This window comes from Elgaria multicarinata, chromosome 2, assembly GCF_023053635.1.
Source record: "Elgaria multicarinata webbii isolate HBS135686 ecotype San Diego chromosome 2, rElgMul1.1.pri, whole genome shotgun sequence".
Taxonomy (NCBI): domain Eukaryota; kingdom Metazoa; phylum Chordata; class Lepidosauria; order Squamata; family Anguidae; genus Elgaria; species Elgaria multicarinata.
Window position 1 is genome coordinate 2,149,524 of NC_086172.1, and position 27,748 is coordinate 2,177,271.

General features: G+C 43.5%; 1 protein-coding gene across 3 annotated transcripts in view; it reads right to left on the reverse strand.

Moving 5' to 3' along the window:
- Positions 1-27,748, reverse strand: part of CD2AP (CD2 associated protein) — a 125,178-nt gene that overhangs the window by 21,015 nt on the left and 76,415 nt on the right. For all 3 annotated transcript variants that reach the window (XM_063115913.1, XM_063115910.1, XM_063115912.1), the window contains exons 11-13: positions 24,489-24,551; positions 9,724-9,883; positions 8,923-9,065 (exon numbers count right to left, since the gene is read on the reverse strand). In XM_063115913.1, the coding sequence (XP_062971983.1) occupies positions 8,923-9,065; positions 9,724-9,883; positions 24,489-24,551 (366 nt within the window). The remainder of the gene's footprint in view (positions 1-8,922; positions 9,066-9,723; positions 9,884-24,488; positions 24,552-27,748) is intronic.

Here is a 27,748-nt window from a genome sequence, read left to right on the forward strand (position 1 = left end):
TCTTCAGTGGTCTAATAAAATATACATAAAGTGTCGAGAGTTATTTTTGAATCGTCATAGCCTAAAAGTCAAGAGAAAAGTCAAATTATATTAGGTACATTCATATTAGTGCTAGGTCCACATGTTTAAAAAAATATAATTCAATATGGAATTATTTAACTTTCATCTTTGTTCCTACTTACCACTTCACACGCTAGTCCAGTGGTTCCCAAACTTTTTCAGGTCACCGCACCCTTGGTTCCACAAACTCATGCCCAGTGCCCCCTACCCTACACTATAAAATCATTATTCAGAATAGCGGTTTTCAACGACCCACTAAGGATGATAATAACAATAAAATTCAAAACAGTAACAATTAATTTACTATTTATTCAAAATCCGAAGCACCCGCCGCAGGCTTGCCAAGGGAGGGAGGGGAAAGAGAGCGAACGCCTCTGTTTTGCAGCTGGCATGGCGGGGCACACTAAGCAGAGTATGTCTCTTCATTAGCGTTTTGGTGCTTTTGAAACATTTCAATTCATTGTTAAAAGGACTCTTCTTAAACGGTATTAATACATGTGTGGATTCTTCCCCTATATGGCTTGGGACCAAACTACCTTCTCCCATAAAAATGTCCCTGGGTTTTAAGACCTTCTGGAGAGGCACTTCTTGGAAAAGACCACCTCAAGCGCCCCCTGCCGCCCATTTGCCTCTTAGCGCCCCGCTATGCAATCCCACCCCCCCAAGGGGGCGATACCACCCACTTTGGGAACCACTGCTCTAGTCTGTTTGTCTTTTAAAGGCTCAATATGGCTCTAATTCTCAAGCTTGGATAAGCCCTCATGTCCCAACTGGTGGGATAGTTTTTAAATGGCAAGAAGCTGTTTTCTTTCTAAAATTAGATATACACGAGAAACTTATATAGTGAGGTGGTGTAGTGATGCATATTTGAAGTTAAAGTATTTACATGTAGCGAGTTCAGCACAAAATATAGCAGTTTTTCAGCATGTTGTTCCAGCTGCTAGCAGAAACAAAACACTGTTGCTAGCTGTTTGAGTCCTTATGTGGTGCTAGAGGCAATTAGAGCCCATGTCTAGGAAATTAGGGTTAATTCTAATACTAGCTATAGCTAAAGAAAACTTTCATTATGAGTTTCTATACAGAAATTTGTCCAAAAAAATTTCTTAAATAAGTTTCTCATGTATATCTAATTTCAGAAAGAAAACAGCTTCTTGCCATTTAAAAACTATCCCACCAGTTGGGACATGAGGGCTTATCCAAAAGCCATAAGCTTGAGAACAACTAGAGCCATATCGAGCCTTTAAAAGACAAACAGACTAGAGTATGAAGTGGTCAGTAGGAACAAAAATGAAAGTTAAATAATTCCATATTGAATTATATATTGTAAACATGTTGACCTAGCACTAATATGAATGTACCTAATATAATTTGATATTCTCTTGACTTTTAGGCTATGACGATTCAAAAATTAGTCTCGACACTTTATGTATATTTTATTAGACCACTGAAGAAGACCTTGCATGGTCGAAACATGTTTGGTTTTTTATTGTTTCTTTGTTCATTGTTCCTATTGATGTTTTTATGCAATACTATATAGTTTTATGCAATACTAGTAGCTATATTGCTCAGTATATTAAAGGTTTTTAAATACTTCAGTTATCTTCATATTACATGTGATTATTGACAGTAATACGGTCATCAATACATCCACCCTTTTTCCCATCTCACCCACTCAGATTCCCAATCCATTTATCTGAGTTAGGGCAACCTGTCTAATAAGAGTATGGGGGCTTGTGGGGGGAGAGGGTTGGGGAAAGTGCTGAGTTCTGAAAACTGATGAAGTACGATTATAGAATTTCACTCAATGATGTAAGACTATATGTAGACATACGGAAATATTCAGATTTTTGGTAACGTCTGTGTCAATTCACTGTCATGCTCATCCACTCTCATGTTCACCTCTTTTTCCCCCCTCATTGCATTTAAGTTCATGTGCAAACTGGAAAACTTCCTCCCTCTCTTTTTTTGGAAAGTCTACACATTCTGAGTTTTAATTTAATACCTGATTTATCTTTGTGCTATAAGAGCCTTCGCCTTGCTCATTTTTCAAAGCTAGCTTTGAATTTGAGAATCAATTTATTATAAACTGAGGAGCCTAACTGGCAAGAAATAAAGACACCACTCCCTTGCAAGAAAATAATGGTTTGCCGAATTTATTTTATTTAGGGAATTTATGTATCACTCTTTATAAAAAAAGATCTCAGGGTAATTGACATACGAAGTTCAATAAAAGCATAAAATACAACAAATATAAAAGCAAACTAATTAAATCAACAAACAGATCTGAAATCCCCATTGGCCTGGGAGAAGTAGCTTGTGTTTGCCTGAAAGGATAACGGAGTTGATGCCAGGCTTGCCTCTTCGGTGAAGCAAGTCCACAAGCGAAGTTTCACAACTGAAAATGGCCTCTCCCTGGACATTACCCACCCCAACTTGGATGGCAGGAAGGCCTGAAACAGGGCATCAGCTAATGACCTTCAACTCCAGACAGATTGGCCATTCTGCCATACCTGGCATAGCCTGGGAGTGGGAAGGCGTTTGTGGGCGGGGAGAGAGGAGACGTGCCCAGCCAGCATTGGCTGGGGCTGGTGTGGTGCCACATGGAGGGAGGGGTGATAGAGCCCTTAAATCAGGGGCTCTCCCTCCCTTCCCCCTCTTTGCTGTGCGGCTGTTGGATCCTTCATCATGCTCGTGCAGCAGGGAAGGCGCAGCTTTCCCGCTCTACGGAACGAGCGGCAGGAGGACGCGGAGGAGTGTCATCATCTGTGAGGCAGCACGGCTTCAGCTCAGAGGCCTCAGGTTTTGGGGAGGGCTGCACAGCACACACCCCTCCAGGGCGGTTTCGTTTCCCCACCCCCACATGGATTGCTCTCACCTGCATTTCGGGGGGGGGAAGAGGCGTCGCCCGCCTTTTTGGGGCTGCTCCAGTGGCGCAGCGTGCGACTGTTCCTGCTCTTTGGAGGGTGAGGTGATGCTTGCTCTGCCTGGGCTCTTTCAACGTGGGGTGCAGGCTCGATACAGGCGCACTATTTCTGGCCTTCCGGAGCGGCCTTGTCGCGCCGCCCAGAGCGGACGGGCCTGCGCGACTTTGCAGCCCATTTTCACTGCTGTTTCCCCCCTTTCTTTTTGGGCTGCGGCTGGGGCCTGGGCATAACAGCATAACAGCGACGGCCTCCGTGATTGCGGCAGTGGAGCATCAGCTTGGCAGCGGCTGGTGCCTTGCCTCCAGCACGAGGAGCAGCAGCAGTGGCGTGATGCCGATCAACAGCCTCCTTGGCCTCAGGTTTTGGGGTGGTTTGGGCATCCCCAATAGATCGCGCGGCCTAGGGGACGGGGCCGATTCAGCGGCCGATCCCCGCCGGTTCGAATTCTAGCCCCATGAGAGGGGTGGAACTGGTACAGGTGCGGGTGAGCGAAGTGCATCGGCGGGGCGCTTGGATGCAGCGCAACGGCCACTGAGCCAGCGCCAGTTTGGCAGCCGCTTCCGGGCCGCTTTGGTGCCCCGTTTGTGGGACCGACAAGGCCCGAGCGTAGCTGCCATTGTGAGCGTGGCGGAGTGGGCTGGGGAGGCCTCGTCCCCAAAGGGGACTTGGTTAGTTGCCTGGCGCGTGCAGCACGTCTTGGGGGCAGGCGGGCGGCAGGGGTGTGGCTTTGGGCCTGGCTGCAGCTTGGCTGAGATCCTTGTGGGGGTGATAGTTATTATTATTATTCATTTATATAGCACCAACAATGTGATGTGAGGCGCAGCAGGCGAGGTACACACAAGTAGGCAGAGTTGACATGCGCACTTTCCCAACAGCAGTTATTTTATATTTTTTCTTTCTTCCACCATCGGTAGATGAATCATTTATTAAATAAACGGATAGTTATGGAATCTGATTCTTAGAATATATTTTAATAAAATTTAAATGCCATGGCCCTCTTGGAAATTAATTGATTCAATTTTGAATCTTCTTTAGTTTGCCCATGCATGCTGTAAGAACAAATCACAGATAATGAACTGGGCACATATGATTATTATGTATTAATGTTTATTATTACACAACATTTATTATATAGCCCCATAACCAAAGTTCTCTAGGCGGTTTACAACAGTTAAAAATAACTGTTCTGGAATTAAACTGACTGGGAGAGGAGAAAAGTCTTGACCTGGTGCTGGAAAGATAACAATGTTAGCGCCAGGCTGTTTTAAGTAAGAGAACCACCAATGGTTTTATACAAGTATAATTCTCGTATAATATTAATACCGCGCTTCCTGTATATGCAAAATTAGAGGCCAAGCTTCTTTGGCTTGCTATCTGATTCAAAACAAGAAAGAACGTTGAATGCACACACACATCACCAAATAAATGGAATCAAGAGTCTAGCCAGCATTTGTAAAGAACTGCTGTCTGTCAGTGTGTTGGTGCTGGTCTAAAGGGAATAATGTGCTAGTTTCATAAGGAGCAGCTTCGTATGTGCAAGACCTTATGGAAACAATAGGGCAAGGGGCCCCAGGGTACACCCAGGGGCTCATATTTCTGATCTGCCTGTAGCTAAGTCTGCTGTGCCTGTTCAGTACAGAGTTTGAGAACAGCTTTAAGCTCCCTGAAGGCAGTCTTGCTGACTGGTAACATCTCTAAGGAGATGACATAGTGAATCATGATTTATCCTAATTCTGGTGTGCCCAGAGATGGGTGGGAAAAATAGAGGGATACCCCCCCCACCAGATCACAACTTCAAGAAGGCAATTACACCTGCCTCAGGGCTATGAGAGGACTGGGGCATAATGTTGTTGTTGTTGTTGTTGTTGTTGTTGTTGTTTCAGTTCACCTAGATGTCAATTCAGGTTTCTGGAGTTAGTTATACTCCTAACAGTTGCTGGTACAGAAACAGGAACCATCAACAAACTAGCTAAAAGTGGGCTAGAGGGAACAACTATTAGGTGGATTCACAGTTGGTTACAGAATCGGACTCAAAGAGTACTTATCAATGGAACCTTCTCAAACTGGGGAGAGGCAATGAGTGGGGTACTGCAGGGCTCAGACCTGGGCCCAGTGCTCTTCAACATTTTTATTAATGATTTGGACAAGGAGGTGCAGGGAACGCTGATCAAATTTGCAGATGACACAAAATTGGGTGGGATAGCTAATACCCTGGAAGACAGAAACAAACTTCAAAGTGATCTTGATAGGCTGGAGTGCTGGGCTGAAAGAACAGAATGAAATTTAATAGGGATAAATGCCAAGTTCTACATTGAGGAAATAGAAACCAAAGGCACAGTTACAAGATGGGGGATACTTGGCTCAGCAATACTACAAACGAGAAGGATCTTGAAATTGTTGTAGATCACAAGCTGAATATGAGCCAACAGTGCGATATGGCTGCAAGAAAGGCAAATATTATTTTGGGCTGCATTATAGTATAGTATATTTGGAAGTATAGCTTCCAAATCACGTGAGGTACTGGTTCCTTTCTATTCGGCCCTGGTTAGGCCTCATCTAGAGTATTGCATCCAGTTCTGGGTTCCACAATTCAAGGACACAGACAAGCTGGAGCGTGTTCAGAGGAGGGCAACCAGGATGATCAGGGGTCTGGAAACAAAGCCCTATGAAGAGAGACTGAGAGAACTGGGCATGTTTAGCCTGGAGAAGAGAAGATTGAGGGGAGACATGATAGCACTCTTCAAATACTTAAAAGGTTGTCACACAGAGGAGGGCCAGGATTTCTCCTCGATCCTCCCAGAGTGCAGGACACTGAATAACGGGCTCAAGTTAAAGGAAGCCAGATTCCAGCTGGACATCAGGAAAAACTTCCTGACTGTTAGAACAATACGACAATGGAATCAGTTACCTAGGGAAGTTGTGGGCTCTCCCACACTAGAGGCATTCAAGAGGCAGCTGGACAAGCATCTGTCAGGGATGCTTTAGGGTGGATTCCTGCATTGAGCAGGGGGTTGGACTCGATGGGCTTGTAGGCCCCTTCCAACTCTACTATTCTATGATTCTATGAAACCTCACTTACAGTGCAATCCTACACAGGTCTACTCATTTATTTGTAGTTGTTTATTTGTTGTTTCAACCATCATGGTCATATCAACAGGTCTACTTAGTAATCCCCATCAATTTGAATGGGAATTACTCTCAGACATGTATATAGGATTGCAACCTAAATGTGCTTTATTACATTTTTTTGTCCGAATATTTTAGTTTAATTACTTTTGGTTACTGGGGGAAAAACATTGTGATATTTATACAGACATTAAAAAAAACAGTTTTTGTTTAAAATTTTGTTAGCTAAACAGAAGTCAAACTAATATGCTAAAACAGACACAGTCAATCTTACGACATGGAATTTTTTCTGATTCAACGTTTTTTGGAAAACCCACATCACTGGTGCTAAATCTAATGTAATCAATCTAATGTAATATTAGCAACATTGTCATGAAAGGATGAACATTACACAAGCATTTTGTTTTTATCATAACAAAACTATAACCACATGACAAGCTATATGATAAATTCTGGAATGTTAATTTGACATGATAAAAAAGAATCTATTAGATTAACTTTAATAAGTAGTTAAACAGTATGAAGAGCAGGTAGAAAAACGAATTGCTATTAATACTGTCATGTTTATTAAATATAGTAGCATAATCCGGTTCCTAATCAGAGGCCCCATGTGCATCCAATCACATCAGAATCCAGGCCATGACGCCTACTTGCATAGGCCCTAATCAAGGTGTAGTAGAAGTACGGAGAGACCTCTACTCTCTGTTATGTTGAATGCCTCCTCCCAGCTACCCAGGCACTCATGTCCATGAGCACAGGAAGATCTGCACAACAAACTCCTGATAACCAGCCTATCTATCCCTCCTTTGTAACCATACCATCACCACCCAGTTGCTGATTACTGATGAAGAAGGCCTAAGTGGTGCTCCCCTTCTTGGTGGGCCTCTTTGATTCTGAGGCCTACCCATAATGTACTAACTCTGCTCCCTGAATGGAAGGCAGAATCATGACCACGGTGCAGAACCTCAGGCCTGGGGGCGGGGAGCAAAATCAGCCCACAGGGGTTCCTCAGATAGAAGAAGAAACTACTTTTTTAATTTAATATGCAATAATGTCACAGAACCATCCAAAGATAATATTTTATCATCTAATATCTAGGGTAAATACTTGAAATCATAGGCAATATATATTTGAAATGAAGAGGTGTTCAAAGAAATATTAAGCACACATACCCTCAAATGAAAATTAATTCTACACTGGCCAAGAATAGAAGCCTACTGTATGTATCAGAATTGATATGGAACAAAGAATTTGGATTGCCATATAGAAAGTTATCTTACCAAAACGGAGAAGGGTAAGGGTAATTTCCTGACACGTAAGAAGGGGAAACATGTCAAACAGGATAGGAAACAAAATCTGGAAAGAAAAGCCAAGGAGAGGAATATCTAGAAAAGACTTTGAAACAAAAATATCTTGCAGGAGAAGCACATTTGTAGGAGTATTAAACCTATGTTTAGCACAATAGCATTATCTTCAGTTTGTAACCAGAGCAATCAGGCAAATGGCAGAATATCTTAGAGCACAATCCTATGCGTGTTTATGCAGAAAAAAAGTCCTACAACTCTCAGAATGGCTGACTGGGGCATGCGGGAGTGGGGAGGAAGACTCCCACAGCACCTGGGATTATGAAGGGAAGCATGCTGTTGATAGGAAGGGAGGTAGGGGCCCTTGGAGGTGGAGGAGAGCAAAAGGTGACCGCAAGGAAGGAGGGCTGAAATTCAACATTGTTTGATCTAAATAGATCATTATTTGGCTACAGGACTCTAGCTGTTTTATATAGCATCTGCTTTTGAGCTGGCTCAATCCCATGCTAAGAGGAATACGACAAGTTAGGAACAAAACAGTTCTTGCAAAAGTCAAGTTCATGAGTTTATGAATTTCACTACTCCCCCCTCCCCACCCCAGCAATTCTATAGTTTTTAAAGACTGTAAACCAATCCTTGCCAGCTAATGACTTTTAGACTCCGTCTGCATGTCTCTGTTACCCAGAGTTCATTGGTAGCCAGAGAGCTCCGGCTATTGGGCGGTATAGAAATGTAATAAATAAACAAACAAACAAACACACAAGCGGAAGTGAGTGAGGGTTCCATCTGCCGTCTGCCCGGCTGCTCCAGCTGAGCTAAACAACCAAGAGATGCTCTGTCTGTCTCTGGGTTGTTGTTTGTGATGTCCGAGCCTGGAATTGTGGTTTGTCACAGGAGGAACAACCCACACATGTAACCCAAGAAGAAACCATAGTCCCGCTTCATTCACGGCAACTCATGATTTAATAAACCATGGGTCGTTGTGACGTGCAAACTGGGCCTTATGGAACATTAGTAAAACAAAGTTGGTTCAACACCTGGAATCTGATGATATATTCAAGGCTTAGTAAAATTACAGAAAATATTGGGAGGATGGATTTGTTTATAATATAATTAGTTTTTCGTTTCAAGGATCCCCCAACTTAAAAAAGTAAATCCTCTCTTCAGAATCTCTTCAAGGTTTCTTACTTTTCCCCAATATTATACCATTTGCTTGTTGCTATGTAGCAACTTTTAAATTAGCATGTATTTTCATTAGTACACATTCTTTAAACACCATGGATTCAACAAGTCCCTCAGGTTCACCTGAAGAATTTTATACTAATACTTCTTTGTTAGTATGTTGCAGCAAAAACAACAAAGAATCTTTGTTAGTCTCAAAGACTTAACAAATTCCCTATGCCACAAATGTGTTAAGTCTTTGAGGAACTGTAAGACTCTTTGTTGTTTATTCTAATACTGCAGAGTAGGAAACCTAAAAAATTTCTTCCATCTGCTTTAAAACGTACCTGTTTCTTTCACGCTCCTTATTGCAGCTGAATCTACCTCTACTGATTTTGGTCTTAGTGGTAAGTGCTCAGAGTCTAACTTTGGTTTCACTGCTGGCTCAATTTCAGATTTTAGTCGCCAGGAAGCAGCTTCTCCATTTGTCCTGTGTTTGAAAGAGAAAATAATTTAACTTATTAAGTATTAAAAAATGTTCACAAACAGGTTTATACAAAAATTAGGTCCAGTTCAGGTAGCATGGACCGGACATGCATGGTCTTACACTCTCTCTTCTTGTGAGAGAACCCTCACTCATGTGTGGGTTCCCTTTCCACTTTCTGATGTTCTCTAACCACAGTGCCCCATGTTGTCTAATCAGCAAACTATGATTTGTGATGCTTACAAACCATGGTTTGCAAGTTCACTTTAAGATATATATTTTAAATCACAATTTGGAAGTAAGGAGAAACCACAATTTGCTGATTTGGGTATCTGCAAATTATAGTTAGAAAAAACAACAACAAGGAGGAGAGCCAGCTGTGAAAGTTGAGCAGCTCCCAAACCTCAAAACAACGGCTTAAGGAACAGATTTATAAAGTCTGAATAAGGCTGTAATCTCCTGATATACATAGCACTAGCTGGCCGATATATGTAACAATTATGATCTCCATACCTTGCCTTTTAATAGGCAATCAGAGTAATGCAACCCTGCTTACATGCAAAAGAGTTCCACATGCATACGTAGCAGCATTTTGCCGATGCAATATGGGGACTGTAACAATAGCAACCCAGCAGTTCAACCCAAAAGAAAAAGGGATACTTACTTAGATACTGGTGGCTGCAAGACTGGTTTATCTGGCCATTTTGGATGCAAATTCCCGGGTCTTAATATGCTATTAGCCTTGCTTGGAGGGACAGGCTTTTTGGGTGGTACTTGAGGAGCTACTGGCTTAGATGTCTTCTGATCCAATACTGCTTTTTCATCTGAAAAATAAAATAGAGAAATATTTGTGAGTATTATATGGGTGATTGGATGAGACTTACCTTTTTAAACTACCATTAATTTTTTTAAAACACACACACACACACGAGAGCAGGGGGTGGGTGGAAGGGCATGCATCTGTTCCCCCCCTCCTCAGGCAGCAGGAGAGTTTTGCTCCAGCACTGGCTCTCTGTGGGAAACTGCGCAGGAAGCCAAAAGAAGACTAAGGTGTTCAGTAACAAGCTTTTCGCCTCCAGTGTGCCTTCTCGGATTCAGAAGGCTGCAGGAAATGTTTCCTACGGGGACTGAAACTGGTCTCCAGAGAGCCAAGAAGCTCTAGGTCCAAGGCTAATACACTAGTCATAAGCAAAAAGTTACACAAGCAAAATATTGACATTAATATATTAACATTATTAAAACCAGGAATTAGCCAAGTTAGTGAGTTGATCAACAAGAGCATGTGTAGGGGAAGAGCCCTCATTTCAGATCGAAACTATTTTACTTTAATGCTGTGAGGTCAGATTCTTTACAAGAAATTTCACTGCACACATTTAGTATTTCGTCTAGCTCTAATAGCTAAGAGTACAGATTCCGCACAATATTTATATATTTTCTGTATTTTATTCCTCACTGTTCCTGTGAAATTACAGTAGTTAATCTTTTACTAATTACTGTTTCCCCCAGTTTTTACATAGCAGAGGTCCAAATCTGGAAAGGAGTTCCTTCCTTCCTTTGATATTTCCAACAGTTTGAAGGATATGTTTCTGTTACTTTATTAAAATGACTAATATGATATATCACCTAGATATGTTTTTTAAACATTTCTCTTAGTTGTTTTATATATATAAGAGAGAGAGAGAGAGAGAGAGAGATTGAGATGTAATCGGTCTATTAACAGACGTTCTGTGGGCAGATTGCAAAACAAAACAAATAAAATACAACGCAAAACCATAAAAGCTAAAAGCATACAATATAATACAAAATAACAGAGAGCAGCGGAATAAATGTAAGATATATAAAGAAAGCCACGAAATCTAAAACACTGAAATGCCTGGGAGAAAAGAAAGGTTTTTGTTGCCTGGTGCCCAAAAGTTATACAAAGGTGCCAGGCAGGCCTCCTTGGAAGGGGCCTTCCATGAATGGGGTTATAATAATAATGCCATTCATTATTATTATTATTATTATTATTATTATTATTATTATTAAAATTTCTATACCACCATATAGCCGAAACTCTCTGGGCAGTTCACAAAGATCAAAACATTAAAAATCAATAAACAAAATTTAAAACCATAGAAGCATAAAAATAGACAACATATAAAGACAATATACATTTAAAAACAAATTTAAACTCCCAGCATAAGCCCCTTCAGGAAGAGGATGAGCTCTGATCAACTGGGCAGAAAAGCCACCTGCTAACAGTCACCTCCTTCTTGTCTGAGCTGAGCTTTAGTTTGCTGGCCCTCATCCGATGCATTACCCTCATCTGATGCATTACTCTAGTCAGGCGCCAGATTCAGGAGGACATCCACTTCTTTATCTTGGTTAGATGAAAAACTTGCAAATTTATCATAGCACACATTGAGGGTGTGATGAAATACTCTTGCAGGGTCAGATCACAATAACCCCTTCACACTATGAAGGAGCAACTGAGATGGGAAAGAATTCCTTCTAGGCCGTCCTCAATGCCACAGAATGGGCTCAATAATGAGCTCTAATCTGTGTTCAGTCTGATTCGGCACACTTGTGTTCCAGCCTACATCCTGCTTATTTCATTACTCTCCGCTCCGAGGTGCATCAAGGTGCTGGCTTGGCTCTGGCAAGGGGGAGAAGGTGATTGACAACAGCACTGACAACAGCATGGCTCAGCAAAGTCCACAGACAGACTAGGGCATTGACAGGAGCACCAATCATACTAAATGGAGCTCTACCCTGGAGCACTCTTGATTCATTAGTTTCTATTGGATCAAGAGGAGAGAAGCTGCTAGAAGCTTAAACCTTCATCAGGCTAGGTGGCACAAAAAGCATGTGATGGGAGAAGAAGCAAAGAAGTCCAAAACACAGGCCAGAAGTCGTAGCCATGAGGTCTGCATTTTAGGTCCAGTTTCATATCAGAGACTGTAGGTTGAGATACTCTCTGCTAGGTGCTGCAGGTACTAAAACATACCTAGGATTCTGGGACTAAGAAACAATATCTGATTGCAATTTCTGAAAACATAAAAGCTGGCTGTAGACCAGATCTGTCACTTGCCTTGGGCGAAATACACATGTTCCTGTGCAGGCAGAAAGCAAAAAGAGAAACATAGCGGTCTTTATATTAGCAAAGCTATAAATTAATTTTAGGTGTTGCACTAGATAAAGTCAATGGAAGCCAACTTAACATGAGAAGTGCCCTGATGCTGGATCAGACCAAGGGACCATCTAGTCCAGCACTCTGTTCACACAGGGGCCAACCAGCCCTCGGCCAGGGACCAACAAGGCAGGACATGGTGCAACAGAACCCTGCAACCCATGTTCCCCAGCAACTGGTGCACACAGGCTTACTGTCTGAAATACTGGAGACAGCACACAATCATCAGGGCTAGTAGCCATTGATGGCCTTCACCTCCAGGAATTTATCCAAGCCCCTTTTAAAGCCATCCAAATTGGTGGCCATCACTACATCTTGTGGTAGTGAATTCCATAATTTTACTATGCACTGTGTGAAGAAGTACTTCCTTTTATTTGTCCTGGATCTCCCACCAATCAGCTTCATGGGATGACCTCGGGTTCTAGTATTTTGAGAGAGGGAGAAAATGCCTCCCTATCTACATTCTCCACACCATGCATACTTTTGTACACCTCCATCATGTCTCCCTTTAGCCTCCTTTTTTCCAAGCTAAACAATCCCAGTTGTTGTAACCTTCCCTCAAAGGGGAGTTTCTCCAGCCCCTTAATCATTTTAATTCCCCTTTCCTTCACGTTTTCCAGTTCTATAATATCTTTTTTAAGGTGTGGTGACTAGAACAGTACACAGTATTCTAGGTGAAGTTGCACCATGGATTTGTATAAGGGCAGTATAATACTGGCTGTTTTATTCCCAACTCCTTTTCTTATAATGCCTATCGTGGAGTTTGCCTTCTTTACTGGGTGGACATTTTCATCGAGCTGTCCACCACAACCCCAAGATCTCTTTCTTGTTCAGTCATCGCCAGCTCAGATCCCATCGGATTATACTTGAATTTGGGGTTTTTTGCCCCAACGTGCATCACCTTACATTTGCTTACATTGAATCGCATCTGCCATTGTGATGCCCACTCTCCCAGCTTGGACATATTAACTGGTTGTTGGAGAGAATAGAACCCTCAAAATGTGAAGAGCTCTTCAGGTGATAGTTCAATTTTGCTGCACAGATCAAATGACACTCCACCATTATAAAGCTTGAATGTTACAAATATTAATAAAATCCCTACTTTTGTCCACACATTCTGAAATTTGGCATAAAGTATCAACACTACATGCCAGATCTGAAACAGATTCATTGAGAAATGGCCACAATACAGCAATTTAAACTCCCCCCCCCTTGTGTACATTTCTGTTGTTGTATGTTTTCCCAGGCATGTCTACCTTCATCATACCTACAATATCCATTGTAATAAAATAATTAAAAAAAAAACAATGTGTAATGCTTTCATAAAAGAAAATGCTACTGAAAGGTTTACAGCATCAAATACAAGCACATAAGATGCCCATTCACACAAAACAGTGACAACAGTTTATTAACTAACTTACAATTTGCCAGGTCACGTACCGCGCGCAAGCTGCTACTGCTATGTATAATCAACCTCTGATCAGCCTGAACTAATTCTAGATTAACTTTGGGTTGTTTAATCCACAAACAAGCCAAAGGCTAGGTTCGCACATCATGCTAACCTATGATGGGTGGCCAGCAACCCTGGGGAGGTGGTTATGCAACAACCTACTGTGTTCCCATCCCACAAACAAGCTACACAGACTATTTTTTTTTCACTCCGCACTTGAAATTATTTCACCTGTAGTCCTCCCACCCAGACAGTCCTCCCATCCCAGCTTCCTTTGCAGCGGGAATAGAGGTCTTTTGAGAGGTGCAGAGTGACAGCAGTATTTTTGGCTGCTCTTGTTGAGCAGTTCTGTAGGCAATCTCCGTAACCCACACTGCGTGACAGACAACATGCTAACCCACCATAGGTAAAATAACCCTTACAACAGATTTGCTGCTATTACGTGCAAACCGAGTCAAGATTATAATTTGCAGAAATGTCCCAGTATTTTATAAAATTATTTTACAGTACTAGGTTTATCTAAAAAATTATCATCTGTCTTTCCCTTAAAAAATTATCAAGGTGGCTCACTATTACAGTTTACAGCTGGGGAATTCTGGGATCTGTAGGAGTTTTTTCTGTGTAAATATCCATAGAATTGAACCAAAATAGGAATAAAACAATTCTAAAAACAGCCAAAAGGGAACAACTTAGGAGATAATAATAATAATAATAATAATAATAATAATAATGAACCAACAAAATAAACAAAGAATTGTACGAATGGCTCAGGAATGGTGAACTATTTCCTGAAACAATAGGATACCTAACAGCCAAACAGAATCAAGTCATAGCAACCAAGGACTACCAAAAGTACACCATAAAAAGTAACAGCATAACAACAGATTCAAGTAAAAGATGTCATCAATTCCAAGGGGAAAAAAGACTATGTAATAGGAGGATGTAAAATTCTGGCAGGAATGGACTATACAGACAAACACAATATGCAGCCTCATCAAACAACCTACACCATACTACTCATACTCACCTGAATCAATCTTGGCAAATGCAGATCACAAAATATACTAGGACAGAGCAATTCATACAGACAAGACAATACCTTGCAACCAACCAGACATAACAATTATAGACAAAAGAAGAATAAAAAACAACACTCATACCTCATTGACATAGGAATACCTAATGACAAAAAGGGCCAGTGCTTGCAGAAGGGGGAACTTCTGCCATTGGCCAAGGCAGAGGGAGAGTCTTCACCTGTGCTGCTGCTGTCTGCTGCCTGCCACTGCCTCCCTCTCCCAGTTGGACTCCTCCTGCTGCACCCTGCAGGACCAAGCCCCCAGGTACTCGTCCAGCTGCTGCTAACACTCTCCATCTGTCCCCTCCCTGGAGGGGATATATAAGCCGGCTGGCTGAGGTGTCCTGGGAGAGCCAGTGCCTGCAGGAGAAGGGGGAACTTCTGTCGTCGGCCAAGGCAGGGGGAGATCCACCTAGGTTGCTGCGCCCTGTTGCTCTTGCTGCTCTGTTTTGTTTGTTTGTTTCCTCTGAGGGTCAACTACAGTATGTGCCTGAGAGGGGGGATACAGAGCCAGGAGGGGGGATTGGAGAGCCCCCTAATTAGTGTAGTGACGGGAAGAGGGAGATATGGTGTTTTGAGGAGCACTTGCCAGGTAAGGGGAACGCAGCCCAGACAATTAATGGCTGTGCCGTGTTCTGGCCCTCCTTGCATCCACAGGTTTGTTGGTTGCTCTATCAGCCAGCCCTCAGGCCTCCGGATGCTGCTTTTAAACGCCAGATCGGTGCATAATAAGACCTCCCTCATCCACAACTTAATTGTGGATGAGACAGCCGATCTGGCATGTATAACCAAGACCTGGGTGGGAGAGCAGGGAGGAGTTAGTCTCTCCCAGCTAGCCCACCGGGGTACTTGGTTCAGCATCAGGGTAGACCTAAGGGCTGGGGAGGGGGGTGGCTGCTGTGGTCTATAGGAATTCCATCTCCCTCTGCAGGCTCCCTGTCCATATGACTACTGGTCTGGAGTGTTTGCACCTTGTGTTGGGTCAGCAGGACAGATTAGGGATTCTGTTGGTGTACCGCCCACCCTGCTGCTCAACAGACTCCCTAGGTGAGCTGATGGAGGTGGTCTCGGCTGCACTGCTGAGATCCCCCAGATGGTTGGTTCTGAGGGATGTCAACATTCATGCCGAGGGCACCTTATCCGGGGCAGCTCAAGATTTCATGGTCTCCATGTCAAGCATGGGACTGTCCCAACATGTCATCGGCCCAATGCATGTAGCAGAGCATACTCTTGACCTGACTTTCACAACTGGACATGGAGATGGTGATCTGGAAGTTGGGGGACCTTACATCAGTCCCTTTGTCATGGTCGGATCACTGCTTGCTGAGGTTTAGACTTACAGCAGCTTTTCCCCTCTGCAAGGGTGGGGGACCTATTAAGATGGTCCGCCCCCGGAGACTAATGGATCCAGATGGTTTCCAAAGAGCTCTGGGGAGTTTTCCAGCTGATAGGGCTGGCTCTCCTGTCTAACCCTGGTTGATCTGTGGAATGCAGAAATGACCCGGGCAGTTGACATGATTGCTCCTGAGCGCCCTCTCCTGAGTAGAGCTCGTACGGCTCTGTGGTATACCCCAGAGCTGAGAGTGATGAAACAAAATAGGAGACTGCTTGAGGGCAGATGGAGACGAATTTCTAGTGGATGCAACCAAATACTGGTAAGTGCCTATAGTAAGGCATATTCAGGGGCACTGAGGGAAGCAAAAAACCAACACTTTGCTGCCACTATTAAATCTTCAATCTGCCGCCCAGCGGAGCTTTTCAGAGTTGTCTGAGGGCTATTACACGCCAGCCCCAAGGACAGGATAGAACCATCTGAGGCCTATTGTAATGAATTTGCTAGGCACTTCCAGAATAAAATCTTTTGCATCCACCAGGACTTAGACTCCAGTGTTATAGCAGGTGAATCTAGTGAGGTATCCAGAGTACAGCCTTGTCCAGTTTTCTGGGATAGTTTCAGTTGGTACAACTCAAGGATGTTGACAAGGTGCTTGGATGGGTTTGCGCAACCACCTCTGTACTGGATCCTTGCCCCTCTTGGCTAATAAAAGCTAGTAGGGATGGAACAGAAGGCTGGGCCAAGGAAGTGATTAATGCCTCTCTGTGAGAGGGAGCGGTCCCAGACCGTCTGAAAGAGGCAGTAGTGAGACCACTCCTGAAGAAAACTTCCTTGGACCCGGAAAGTCTTAGTAACTACAGGCCCGTGGCAAACGTTCCATTCCTGGGCAAGGTCCTTGAGTGGGTGGTTGTGGGCCAGCTCCAGACACTCTTGGATGAAACTGATTATCCATTTCAGTTGGGAGTGGGAGATACTGCACTGCAGTATGGGGTTCCACAGGGGTCAGTCTTGTCCTCCATGCAGTTTAACATGTACATGAAACCGTTGGGTGCGGTCATCAGGAATTTTGGAGTGCGTTGTCATCAGTACGCTGATGACACACAGCTCTACTTCTCCTTTTCATCTTCATCAGGTGAGGCTGTGGATGTGCTGAACCAGTGCCTGGCTGTGACAATGGACTGGATGAGGGCTAATAAACTGAAACTCAAACCAGACAAGACTGAGATGCTGCTGGTGGGTGGTTCTTCTGACTGGATTTGGGGAGGGGGGTGTTCAACCGGTTCTGGATGCAGTTGCGCTCCCCCTGAAGGAGCAGGTTCGTAGCTTGGGAGTTCTCCTAGAACCATCTCTGTCAATTGAGGTTCAGGTGGCCTCTGTGGCACAGAGTGCTTTCTACCAACTCCAGTTGGTGGCCCAGCTACGCCCCTATCTGGACAGCGATAACCTAACTTTATTTATTTATTTATTACATGAATTTATTTATTTATTCAGTTGTCCATACTCTGGTAACCTCCAAATTAGATTACTGCAATACCCTCTACATGGGGCAGCCTTTGAAGACGGTTTGGAAGCTGCAGCTTGTGCAAAATGCAGTGGTCAGATTGATAATTGGAACAAGGAGGTTCGAACATATAACACCAATTCTGGCCTGCTTGCATTGGCTGCCTATATGTTTCTGAGCCCAATTCAAGGTGCTGATTTTAACCTATAAAGCTCTACATGGCTTGGGACCACAATACGTGATGGAACGCCTCTCCCGACATGAACCTACCCGTACACTGCGCTCAACATCTAAGGTCCTCCTCCGAGTGCCTACTCTGACGGAAGCTCAGAGGATGGCAACAAGGGAGAGGGCCTTTTGGGTGGTGGCCCCGACTGTGGAATGATCTCCCCGATGAGGCTCGCCTGGCGCCAACACTGTTATCTTTTAGGCGCCAGGTAAAGACTTTTCTCTTCTCCCAGGCATTTAACAGCATTTAACAACGCGAAGTTTGTTTTTTAATGGACCCCCAGAACTGTTGTTTATAAATGGATACTGTTGTTTTTATGTTTTTAAATTTTGTACACTTTTAATGTTTACTGTTTTTAACTTTTGTAAACTGTCCAGAGAGCTTTGGCTATGGGGTAGTATATAAATGTAACAAATAAATAAATAAAATAAATAAAAATGTTGTAGAAAAGGAAGGGGAAAGGAGGAAAAAATATGCACCACTAGCTATGGAAGTTAAACAATTATGGCAACAGGAAAAGTTATAATTATTCAGTTAATTACATCAGACACTGAATCGCATTGAAAAGATGTTTTACAGAAAACCTTCAGAAACTGGGCTTACCAAAATACATCCACACCAACTTCCAGACAGCAGTCATACTTAAAACATGCTCAATTGTCAGGAAATTCCTGAATCAGTAAAAGATAGCATGACCTGGCAAAGCCCATCATGTGAGTCTAGAAAAACTGCCACGAGAAAAGAGATGATGGTGATGATGGTGATGTTATTGTCATATAAACCGTAATCAACTTGGGACCAGGATATTTAGCAAACCGCCTCCCTTATATACACCCAGGCATCCTCTAGGATCATCAGAGGATGCTTCTTGGTCATTTCGAAACAAATGGAATACTGCCATGTAATTCAATAGCGGGCCTTCTCAGTAGCGACACCCATCCTTTGGGGGAAACCCTAACCCCGTGCAGTTCGGGAGACAAGAAATGCAGAATAATAATAATAATATATATATATATATATATATATATCGTTACCTTGTCGTGGTGCTGGAGCTTGAGCACCTCAAGGATGCCATGAGCTAAACCGTGAAGGGACACCCAAGAGGTCAGACTAAATACGATCCCTGGGGAAGGTAATGGCAACCCACCCCAGTATGAAAACTAAATGGATCAGTACAACCAGAGATATGTCGATATACCATCGGAAAATGGGACCCCCAGGTCGGAAGATGGTCAAAATGCTACTGGGGAGGAACAGAGGATAAGTTCAACTCGCCTCAGATGTGATGCTGAAGCTAGCTCAAAGCCGAAAGGACGGCTAGCAGCCGACAGTGCTGGTGGTGAACGACGAATCCGATGTTCTAAAGATCAACACACCATAGGAACCTGGAATGTAAGATCTATGAGCCAGGGCAAATTGGATGTGGTTATTGGTGAGATGTCAAGATTAAATATAGATATATTGGGTGTCAGTGAACTGAAATGGCCTGGAATGGGCCACTTCACATCAGATCACCACCAGATCTACTACTGTGGACAAGAGGCCATTTAACATCAAAGTGATCCAAATATATGCGCCAATCACAGATGCTGAAGAAGCAGAAGTAGATCAGTTCTATGAGGATCTGCAGCACCTACTGGATAATACACCAAAAAGAGATGTTATTTTCATTACAGGAGACTGGAACGCTAAGGTGGGCAGTCAAAAGACATCTGGAATTACAGGTAAGCATGGTCTAGGAGAACAAAATGAAGCGGGACATAGGCTGATAGAATTCTGCCAGGACAACTCACTGTGCATAACAAACACTCTTTTCCAACAACCGAAAAGACGGCTTTATACATGGACTTCACCAGATGGCCGTCACCGAAATCAGATTGACTACATTCTTTGTAGCCAAAGGTGGCAGACATCTATACAGACAGTAAAAACAAGACCTGGAGCTGACTGTAGTTCAGATCACGAACTTCTTATTGCACAATTTAGAATCAAACTAAAGAGAATAAGGAAGACCCACAGATCAGTTAGATATGAGCTCACTAATATTCCTAATGAATATGCAGTGGAAGTGAAGAATAGATTTAAGGGACTAGATTTAGTAGATAGGGTCCCGGAAGAACTATGGACAGAAGTTCGCAACATTGTCCAAGAGGTGGCAACAAAAAACGTCCCAAAGAAAAAGAAAACCAAGAAGGCAAGATGGCTGTTTGCTGAGACACTGGAAGTAGTCCAACAAAGAAGGAAAGCAAAAGGCAACAGTGATAGGGGGAGATATGCCCAATTAAATGCAAAATTCCAGAGGTTAGCCAGAAGAGATAAGGAATTATTTTTAAACAAGCAATGTGTGGAAGTAGAAGAAGACAATAGAATAGGAAGGACAAGAGACCTCTTCCAGAAAATTAGAAACATCGGAGGTAAATTCCAGGCAAAAATGGGTATGATCAAAAACAAAGATGGCAAGGACCTAACAGAAACAGAAGAGATCAAGAAAAGGTGGCAAGAATATACGGAAGATCTGTATAGGAAGGATAATAATATCGGGGATAGCTCAGACGGTGTGGTCAGTGAGTTAGAGCCAGACATCCTGAAGAGTGAGGTTGAATGGGCCTTAAGAAGCATTGCTAATAACAAGGCAGCAGGAGACGACGGTATCCCAGCTGAACTGTTTAAAATATTGCAAGATGATGCTGTCAAGGTGATGCATGCCATATGCCAGCAAATTTGGAAAACACAAGAATGGCCATCAGACTGGAAAAAATCAACTTATATCCCCATACCAAAAAAGGGAAACACTAAAGAATGTTCAAACTATCGGACAGTGGCACTTATTTCACATGCTAGCAAGGTAATGCTCAAGATCCTGCAAGGTAGACTCCAGCAATTCATGGAGCGAGAATTGCCAGATGTACAAGCTGGGTTTAGAAAAGGCAGAGGAACTAGAGACCAAATTGCCAATATCCGCTGGATAATGGAGAAAGCCAGGGAGTTCCAGAAAAACATCTATTTCTGTTTTATTGACTATTCTAAAGCCTTTGACTGTGTGGATCATAACAAACTGTGGCAAGTTCTTGGTGGTATGGGGATACCAAATCATCTTGTCTGCCTCCTGAGGAATCTGTATAATGAACAAGTAGCAACGGTAAGAACAGACCATGGAACAACGGACTGGTTTAAGATTGGGAAAGGAGTACGGCAGGGTTGTATACGCTCACCTTACCTATTCAACTTGTATGCAGAACACATCATGCGACGTGCTGGGCTTGACAAATCCAAGGCTGGAGTTAAAATCGCAGGAAGAAACATTAACAATCTCAGATATGCAGATGACACCACTTTGATGGCTGAAAGCGAGGACGAGCTGAGGAGCCTTGTGACAAAGTTGAAAGAAGAAAGTGCAAAAGCTGGGTTGCAGCTAAACCTCAAAAAAACCAAGATTATGGCAACCAGCTTGATTGATAACTGGCAAATAGAGGGAGAAAATGTGGAGGCAGTGATAGACTTTGTATTTCTGGGCGCAAAGATTACTGCAGACGCTGACTGCAGCCAGGAAATCAGAAGACGTTTACTTCTTGGGAGGAGAGCAATGACAAATCTTGATAAAATAGTGAAGAGCAGAGACACCACACTGACAACAAAGGTCCGCATAGTTAAAGCAATGGTATTCCCCATAGTAACCTATGGCTGTGAGAGCTGGACCACAAGGAAAGCTGAGCGAAGATAGATGGTTTTGAACTGTGGTGTTGGAGGAAAATGCTGAGAGTGCCTTGGACTGCAAGAAGATCAAACCAGTCCATACTCCAGGAAATAAAGCCAGACTGCTCACTTGAGGGAATGGTAGTAAAGGCAAAACTGAAGTACTTTGGCCACATAATAAGAAGACAGGATACCCTGGAGAAGAGGCTGATGCTAGGGAAAGTGGAAGGCAAAAGGAAGAGGGGCCAACCAAGGGCAAGATGGATGGATGATACTCTGGAGGTGACAGACTTGACCTTGGGGGAACTGGGGGTGGCAACGGCCGACAGAAAGCTCTGGCGTGGGATGGTCCATGAAGTCACGAAGAGTCGGAAATGACTGAACAAATAAACAACAACAACGTATATATATATATATATATATATATTCTTTATTGCTTGTTAGCCAACTAGGCCATTCGCAAACAAATAAAATAGTAGCAAAATAACATATTAACATAATAACATAAAAGCATATGCATACACCATCTCACCATAATCAGAAGAATAATACAAGCTAATGATATAAAACTGATAGTAGGCTCAATTGCAGTACCAGTACTGGCCTGCATGTAATCTCAGATTAGTAAAATTTAATCCTATATGGCAAACAGAAGCTTCCGTACCTCCAGAGCCCGCTGTACAAATTTTGCTGTCCTGAACGATATATAATGATCAGAGCCTAACAATAATATCTGAGTTACATTTTTAGGTGACATGTGGTTGAACCCAGGAATCAGGGGCACAAGGTATTGCTTCCTCAGCAAGACATACACTGGACACTCAACTAGAAAGTGTGTCATGTCCTCAGTTTTGGGGCAGCCGGCTTCTCGGCCTTTTGGCTAAGATCAAGTGTAGTAGTAATAGTAGTAGTAGTAGTAATAATAATAATAATCATCATCATCTTACCCACCTCTCCACTTGGATCAAGGCGGGGAACAACAAAAACACATTAAAAGCTGATTAAAAACATAGCATACATGATTAAAACATCCTAAAAACATTCTAAAATTTCACTGGATAGGCCTGCCGGAATAGATCAGTCTTTATTGCTTTTTTAAATTCTAAAAGTCTGTCAAGTTGCTGAATCTCCTCCAGCAGAACATTCCACAGTCTGGGAGCAGCAGAAGAGAAGGTCCATCTTTCAAACACATTTGTTCACCCAGGCTTTCCCAGGCTTGCAATTAAATTGCAATCTTACTGCTCCTTGTATTGCTCTGTACTCTGTACTCTCACTGTAATTGGGAAATGTTTTTATATTGTATTTTATATGTGATTTTAATATTTATGTGTGAAGTTCTTATGTATTTTATTATTTTAAGTGGTATGTAAGTATCACAAATACATAAATAAACAAATAAATAGTAGTGGCTGGGTTTCTTTGCACCAGATGAAACCCAGCAGGGCTGCTTGTACTAGAGGAATAAGTGAGACTGTTGGTCCCAGAAGCCCAAGTGGCAGCTTGTAAGGCCAATAGCGATGTACTCCCAGGGCAGCTGATGTGTTCTCTGGCTGTCTTTGCCTAAGGAGGGAGGCCATTCTGTTCCATATGAAGCATTGTTTTTCAGGGGGTGCAGCATCCAGTGGTCATGAGAGTGTTGCCGACAGCCACAACACTGCTTAGTGTACTTGCAATGGGTGGATGTGCCACAGAGGAATCCTTCTGCAAGGTAACCTCTCTCAGTGAAGCATACATTTTCCTTGACGTTGTTGGTGCAGGTGAGGAGGAATTTCTGATGGGTGAAAGGCTGGGCTTCAAGGGGCGAGGTCTAACTCTTGATGGATCTGACAAGGACATACAACTGCCAGTGGTATAACCAAGTGTCACACCCCTCCTGTCCAGTAGAATTGTCACCAACTTATTTTAAAGATGGTGTGCTGCATGGCTCGTTGTCGGTTGTTATTTCATAAAACTTCTTCAGCCCGTGCAAAGCCACCCAGTGCTGCGAAAACCAAGGGAACCAAGTGTCTTCTCTGGGGCTCTGCAGGGCCTCCTGTGTCTCTAGACTGATGGAAAGGTCAATGAATATGCCTAAATCCAGAGCCTTGCCTGTATTCTTTGGCTTTAGCCATGTTAATTATCTTAATCTAAATAAATTTATTTCTTACCCGCCTCTCCATTCTGATCGAGGTGTGGAAGATTGTTGGGAAGATTGTGCCTGAGAGGGTCCCTGTGAGAGAGTCTCAAGGGTGGGTGAGAATAGTGAGGGTGAGTAGTTCTCCTCCTCTTCCTCCTCCATTTGGAACTCTGGTGACCATGGACATTTCCTAGCTGTCACAGTTATTAGCCAGATCTGGTCACAGGAAGTAATGTGAAACTGGCTACAAAGTAAAGTAAAATCAGCTACAGAGGAGATTAGTCCGGAGGCAGCTGTCAGCCCACTGGTTCCCATGTCCAGAGACGCAGGAGGTGTGGGGCTCATCCTTTGATTACTCTTACTGTTCTGTTTACTGAGTGGGGATGGCAGAGCAAGGTGTCTCCAAGCATGGGACATTGGAGAGAGGTCCAATGTGGGTGGAGAACAGTTTTGCATGCAGACACAACTAAACTTGAAAGCTGAGTATCTAGTATCTATAAATTCCAGCCATCAGCAATTGAGAAACGTTCTTCAAACTCCAAAAGCAACCTTCCCATATGCTTCTTCCTTTTTAATGAAAACATTTCTGGCATTTAGCAAGTTGGCTAGTTACTTCCTAGAAGCTGAGTCATTGTCAGCTAGGATGACCAAGAGCTCTGGTATTACTAAACCCCAGTGTTCAAAATGTAAAGAAATACCTGTAAAATAATTGGTTTTAAAACTGTAAAAGTGATATATTATGGGTTCCTCTTATTTAGCTCTTTTCGAACTACCAGAAGCATATAACTGTTTTTATTTTTAAATCCAGCTCTGGACATTTATATTCTGAATGTTATTAGGGTTAAATCTGGTATTACCTTTTTCTTCATTCTTAGAAACAGGAAACTTCTTCTCCACAGGCAGAAGCTCTGGCCTTGAACCTGAATGTAAAGCCAATAATTATCTTGAGAATAGCACTGCTCTTTGGGAAAAGTAAGAGTTGTAATAATAACAGGTTGCTTACCTGTAACTGTGGTTCTTTCAGTGGTCATCTGTGCATTCACACTTCATGGGGGTTCTGTGCCTGCGCAGAGTCTCAATTGGGACTTCCAATAGCTGAGAAGCATTTTAGGCGGGAACTCCTCCCCCACCGTCGTGCGTATATGTACCATGTTCCCGCCTAATCCCTCAGTTCCTTGAGACAGCTATATTGATCCCGAACCAAAGAATTTAGCCGAACTGTCGGTACCAACATAATATTGACACCAAAGCGGGCTGGTGGGGGGGGGGAGGATAGTGTGACTGCACAGATGACCACTTGAAGAACCACAGTTACAGGTAAGCAATCTGTCATTCTTCTTCGTGGTCTCTGTGCATCACACTTAATGGGGCGATTAGCAAGCTGACTTACTGGAGGAGGGTAAGGTGTCTGTTATTGGAGAATTGACGACAGCACTGCCCTTCCGAATTGGGAACCGGATCTGGCTTGTATGTCGAGTTTGTAGTGGCGGATAAACATCAATTGTGAAGCCCATGTAGCTGCTTTGCATAGGTCTGATATTGAGACTCCTTTTACAAAGGCCGTCGAAGTTCACACTGCTCGTGTGGAGTGGGCTTGTATTTGTGATGAGAGTTCTTTCTTGGCGATTCAGTACGCTAGGCTAATGGTCTGCCTAATCCACGCGGCTATCTGCTGAGATGAGACTGGTGATCCCTTTTTAGGCTCACCGTAACATACGAACAGCCAGTTCATGGAACTGAAAGGTTCAGTCCGAGATTTGTAGAAAGCTAGGGCTCTTCTAACATCCAAGGTGTGGAGTTGTTTCTCAACGTTAGATTTGGGGTTGGAGAAAAAGGCAAGTAGCGATATGGACTCGTTAATGTGGAAGTCAGATGCTACCTTAGGCAGGAAGCTGATGTCAGGTTGCAAAGCCGCTGACTCCTTATGGAAGATTAGATATGGTGAGTCGACCCTGAGAGATGCCAGCTCGCTGGCTCTTCTGGCAGAAGTAATGGCCACTAGGAACGTGACCTTCCAAGATAAGTATTGGATGCTGCAGGTAGCCATGGGTTCGAATGGTTTTGTTGTTAATGCCCTCAGTACTGGGGCAATTCCCAAGGTGGCACCCAAGGTTTGATGGGTGGCGCAAGATTGTTCAAGCCTCTGAGGAAAGATCAGGCTAGAGAGTGAGTGAAAAGTGTGAAACCGTCGATCGGAGGACGTTTGCTGGATATGGCAGCGAGATAGACATGGATAGATGATCGTTTCAGACCTTTGTGGAACAAGTGGGTGAGTTTGTTGTCGTTTGCAAATTTGAGGAAAGATGCCCATTTGGCTGAGTATGATTTCTTTGTGGATGGGTGCTTTGCTGCACTCAGAATTATTTGGACTTGAGTCAGGATGGAGGTTGGATTGTCGTCCCGTGGATTCTCCATGCAGTGAGCTTGAGCGTCTTGAGATCGGGGTGGAGAACCCTGCCACTGCTGTGGGAGAGAAGGTCGTGTAGGAATGGAAGACAGATATAGTGACCCTGGGATAATCAGAGGAGTATTGGGAACCAGGTTTGTCTGGGCCACCATGTCAAAATCACGATACAGTCCGTTAGTTTCCGGTTTATTTTGGATGTTATTCTTGTTAACAGGGGAAAAGGTGGGAACAGATAAAATAGAGTCCCTGACCATTGTAGGGAGAATGTGTCTCCCAGGGAGAGATGTCCTATTTCTGCTCTGGAGCAAAAAGTCCGGCAAACCCGGTTGTGTTCTGTGGCAATTAGGTCCACTGTCAGTGTGCCCCATTTGCGGAATATGGTCCGTAAGACTTGTGGGGCAAGCTCCCATTTATGGGATGTTGTCCTGGTACAGCTGAGGGCATCTGTGATCTTTGTTCCTGCTATGTGTACTGCAAATAGGTGAATTTGTGTGGACAATCCCAGGGGATTGTCCACACAAAGAATTGCAAAATGAGGTTCACCAGGGATGGCGAATGGGTTCCCCCTTGCTTGTTCAAGTACCATAACACAGAGGTGTTGTCCGTCAACATTTGAATGTGTCTGCCCTTGATTTCTGGTTCGAAAGTGATCATTGTTTTCCAGACTACAAGTAGTTCCAGGGCATTTATGTGGAGTTGGCTTTCGCAGTCTGACCAACGGCCTTGTATTTTGAGGGGACCACAGTGGGCTCCCCATCCTTGTAGCAATGCGTCAGATATGACCCTGGTGTGCGTTGGGCGGAGAAATGGAACGCCTTTGGTCAAGTTCTTGATATCCATCCACCGTAGTAGGGATTGGGACACATCGTCCGGTATAGTTACTTGATAACTATACCGATTCAAAGTCAAAGACATGGAAATGGGAGAGTCTGTTGCCAAATATCGGATGTATGCCCCCAGCGTAAGTCAGACTATGCTTTTGGGGTGGGTCAGAGCAGCTACCGACAGGCCGCGGTTTGTTGTATTGCTTATGTTGGTGTTGAGGAGGCTGATATTGAGGTGAGCGATCGGGGTACTGCCAATTATAGAAGTGGTTTTGAGGGCGGAGCCATCTGTGAGCTTTTGTTGAGGGATGCCCTTGTTGTTGTCCAATGCCCATCTTTTTTGCAGTGGAGCGAGTTTTTGAACCGAGTCCACCTGGTCATCAGTTTTTGAGTTAAATAGGCCCTCGCCATCAAATGGGAGGTCTTCAATTCGGGTCCTGGCTTCAGGTGTCAACCCTGCAGATCATAGCCATGCGTGGCACCGAAGGCCTACAGCTCCCGCCATGGACCTGGCATTACAGTCAGTCTGGCGTCTGGCTGCACTGATTTGGTAACGTGAGAGCTTCATCGCCTCGGATTGGAAGACTCTGGCAAGTTCCCTCTAATCGTCAAGCAGATGATCACAGCGGGAACCCATTTTGTCCCATAGGAATAGTTGGTATCGTGCCATATGGCCTGATAGTTAGAGACTTTTAAACCCAACGCCACTGTAGAATACAATCTCCGGCCAATGAGGTCTAATCTCCTGCCCTCTTTATCTACAGGGGAGCTATGATGCTTATGAGCTCTTCCCTGAGCAGATTCCACTATGATGGAATTCAGGAGAGGGTGAGAGAAGAGGAAAGCTGCGTCCTTTTCCTGTGTTCTGTACATGGGCTCTAATCAT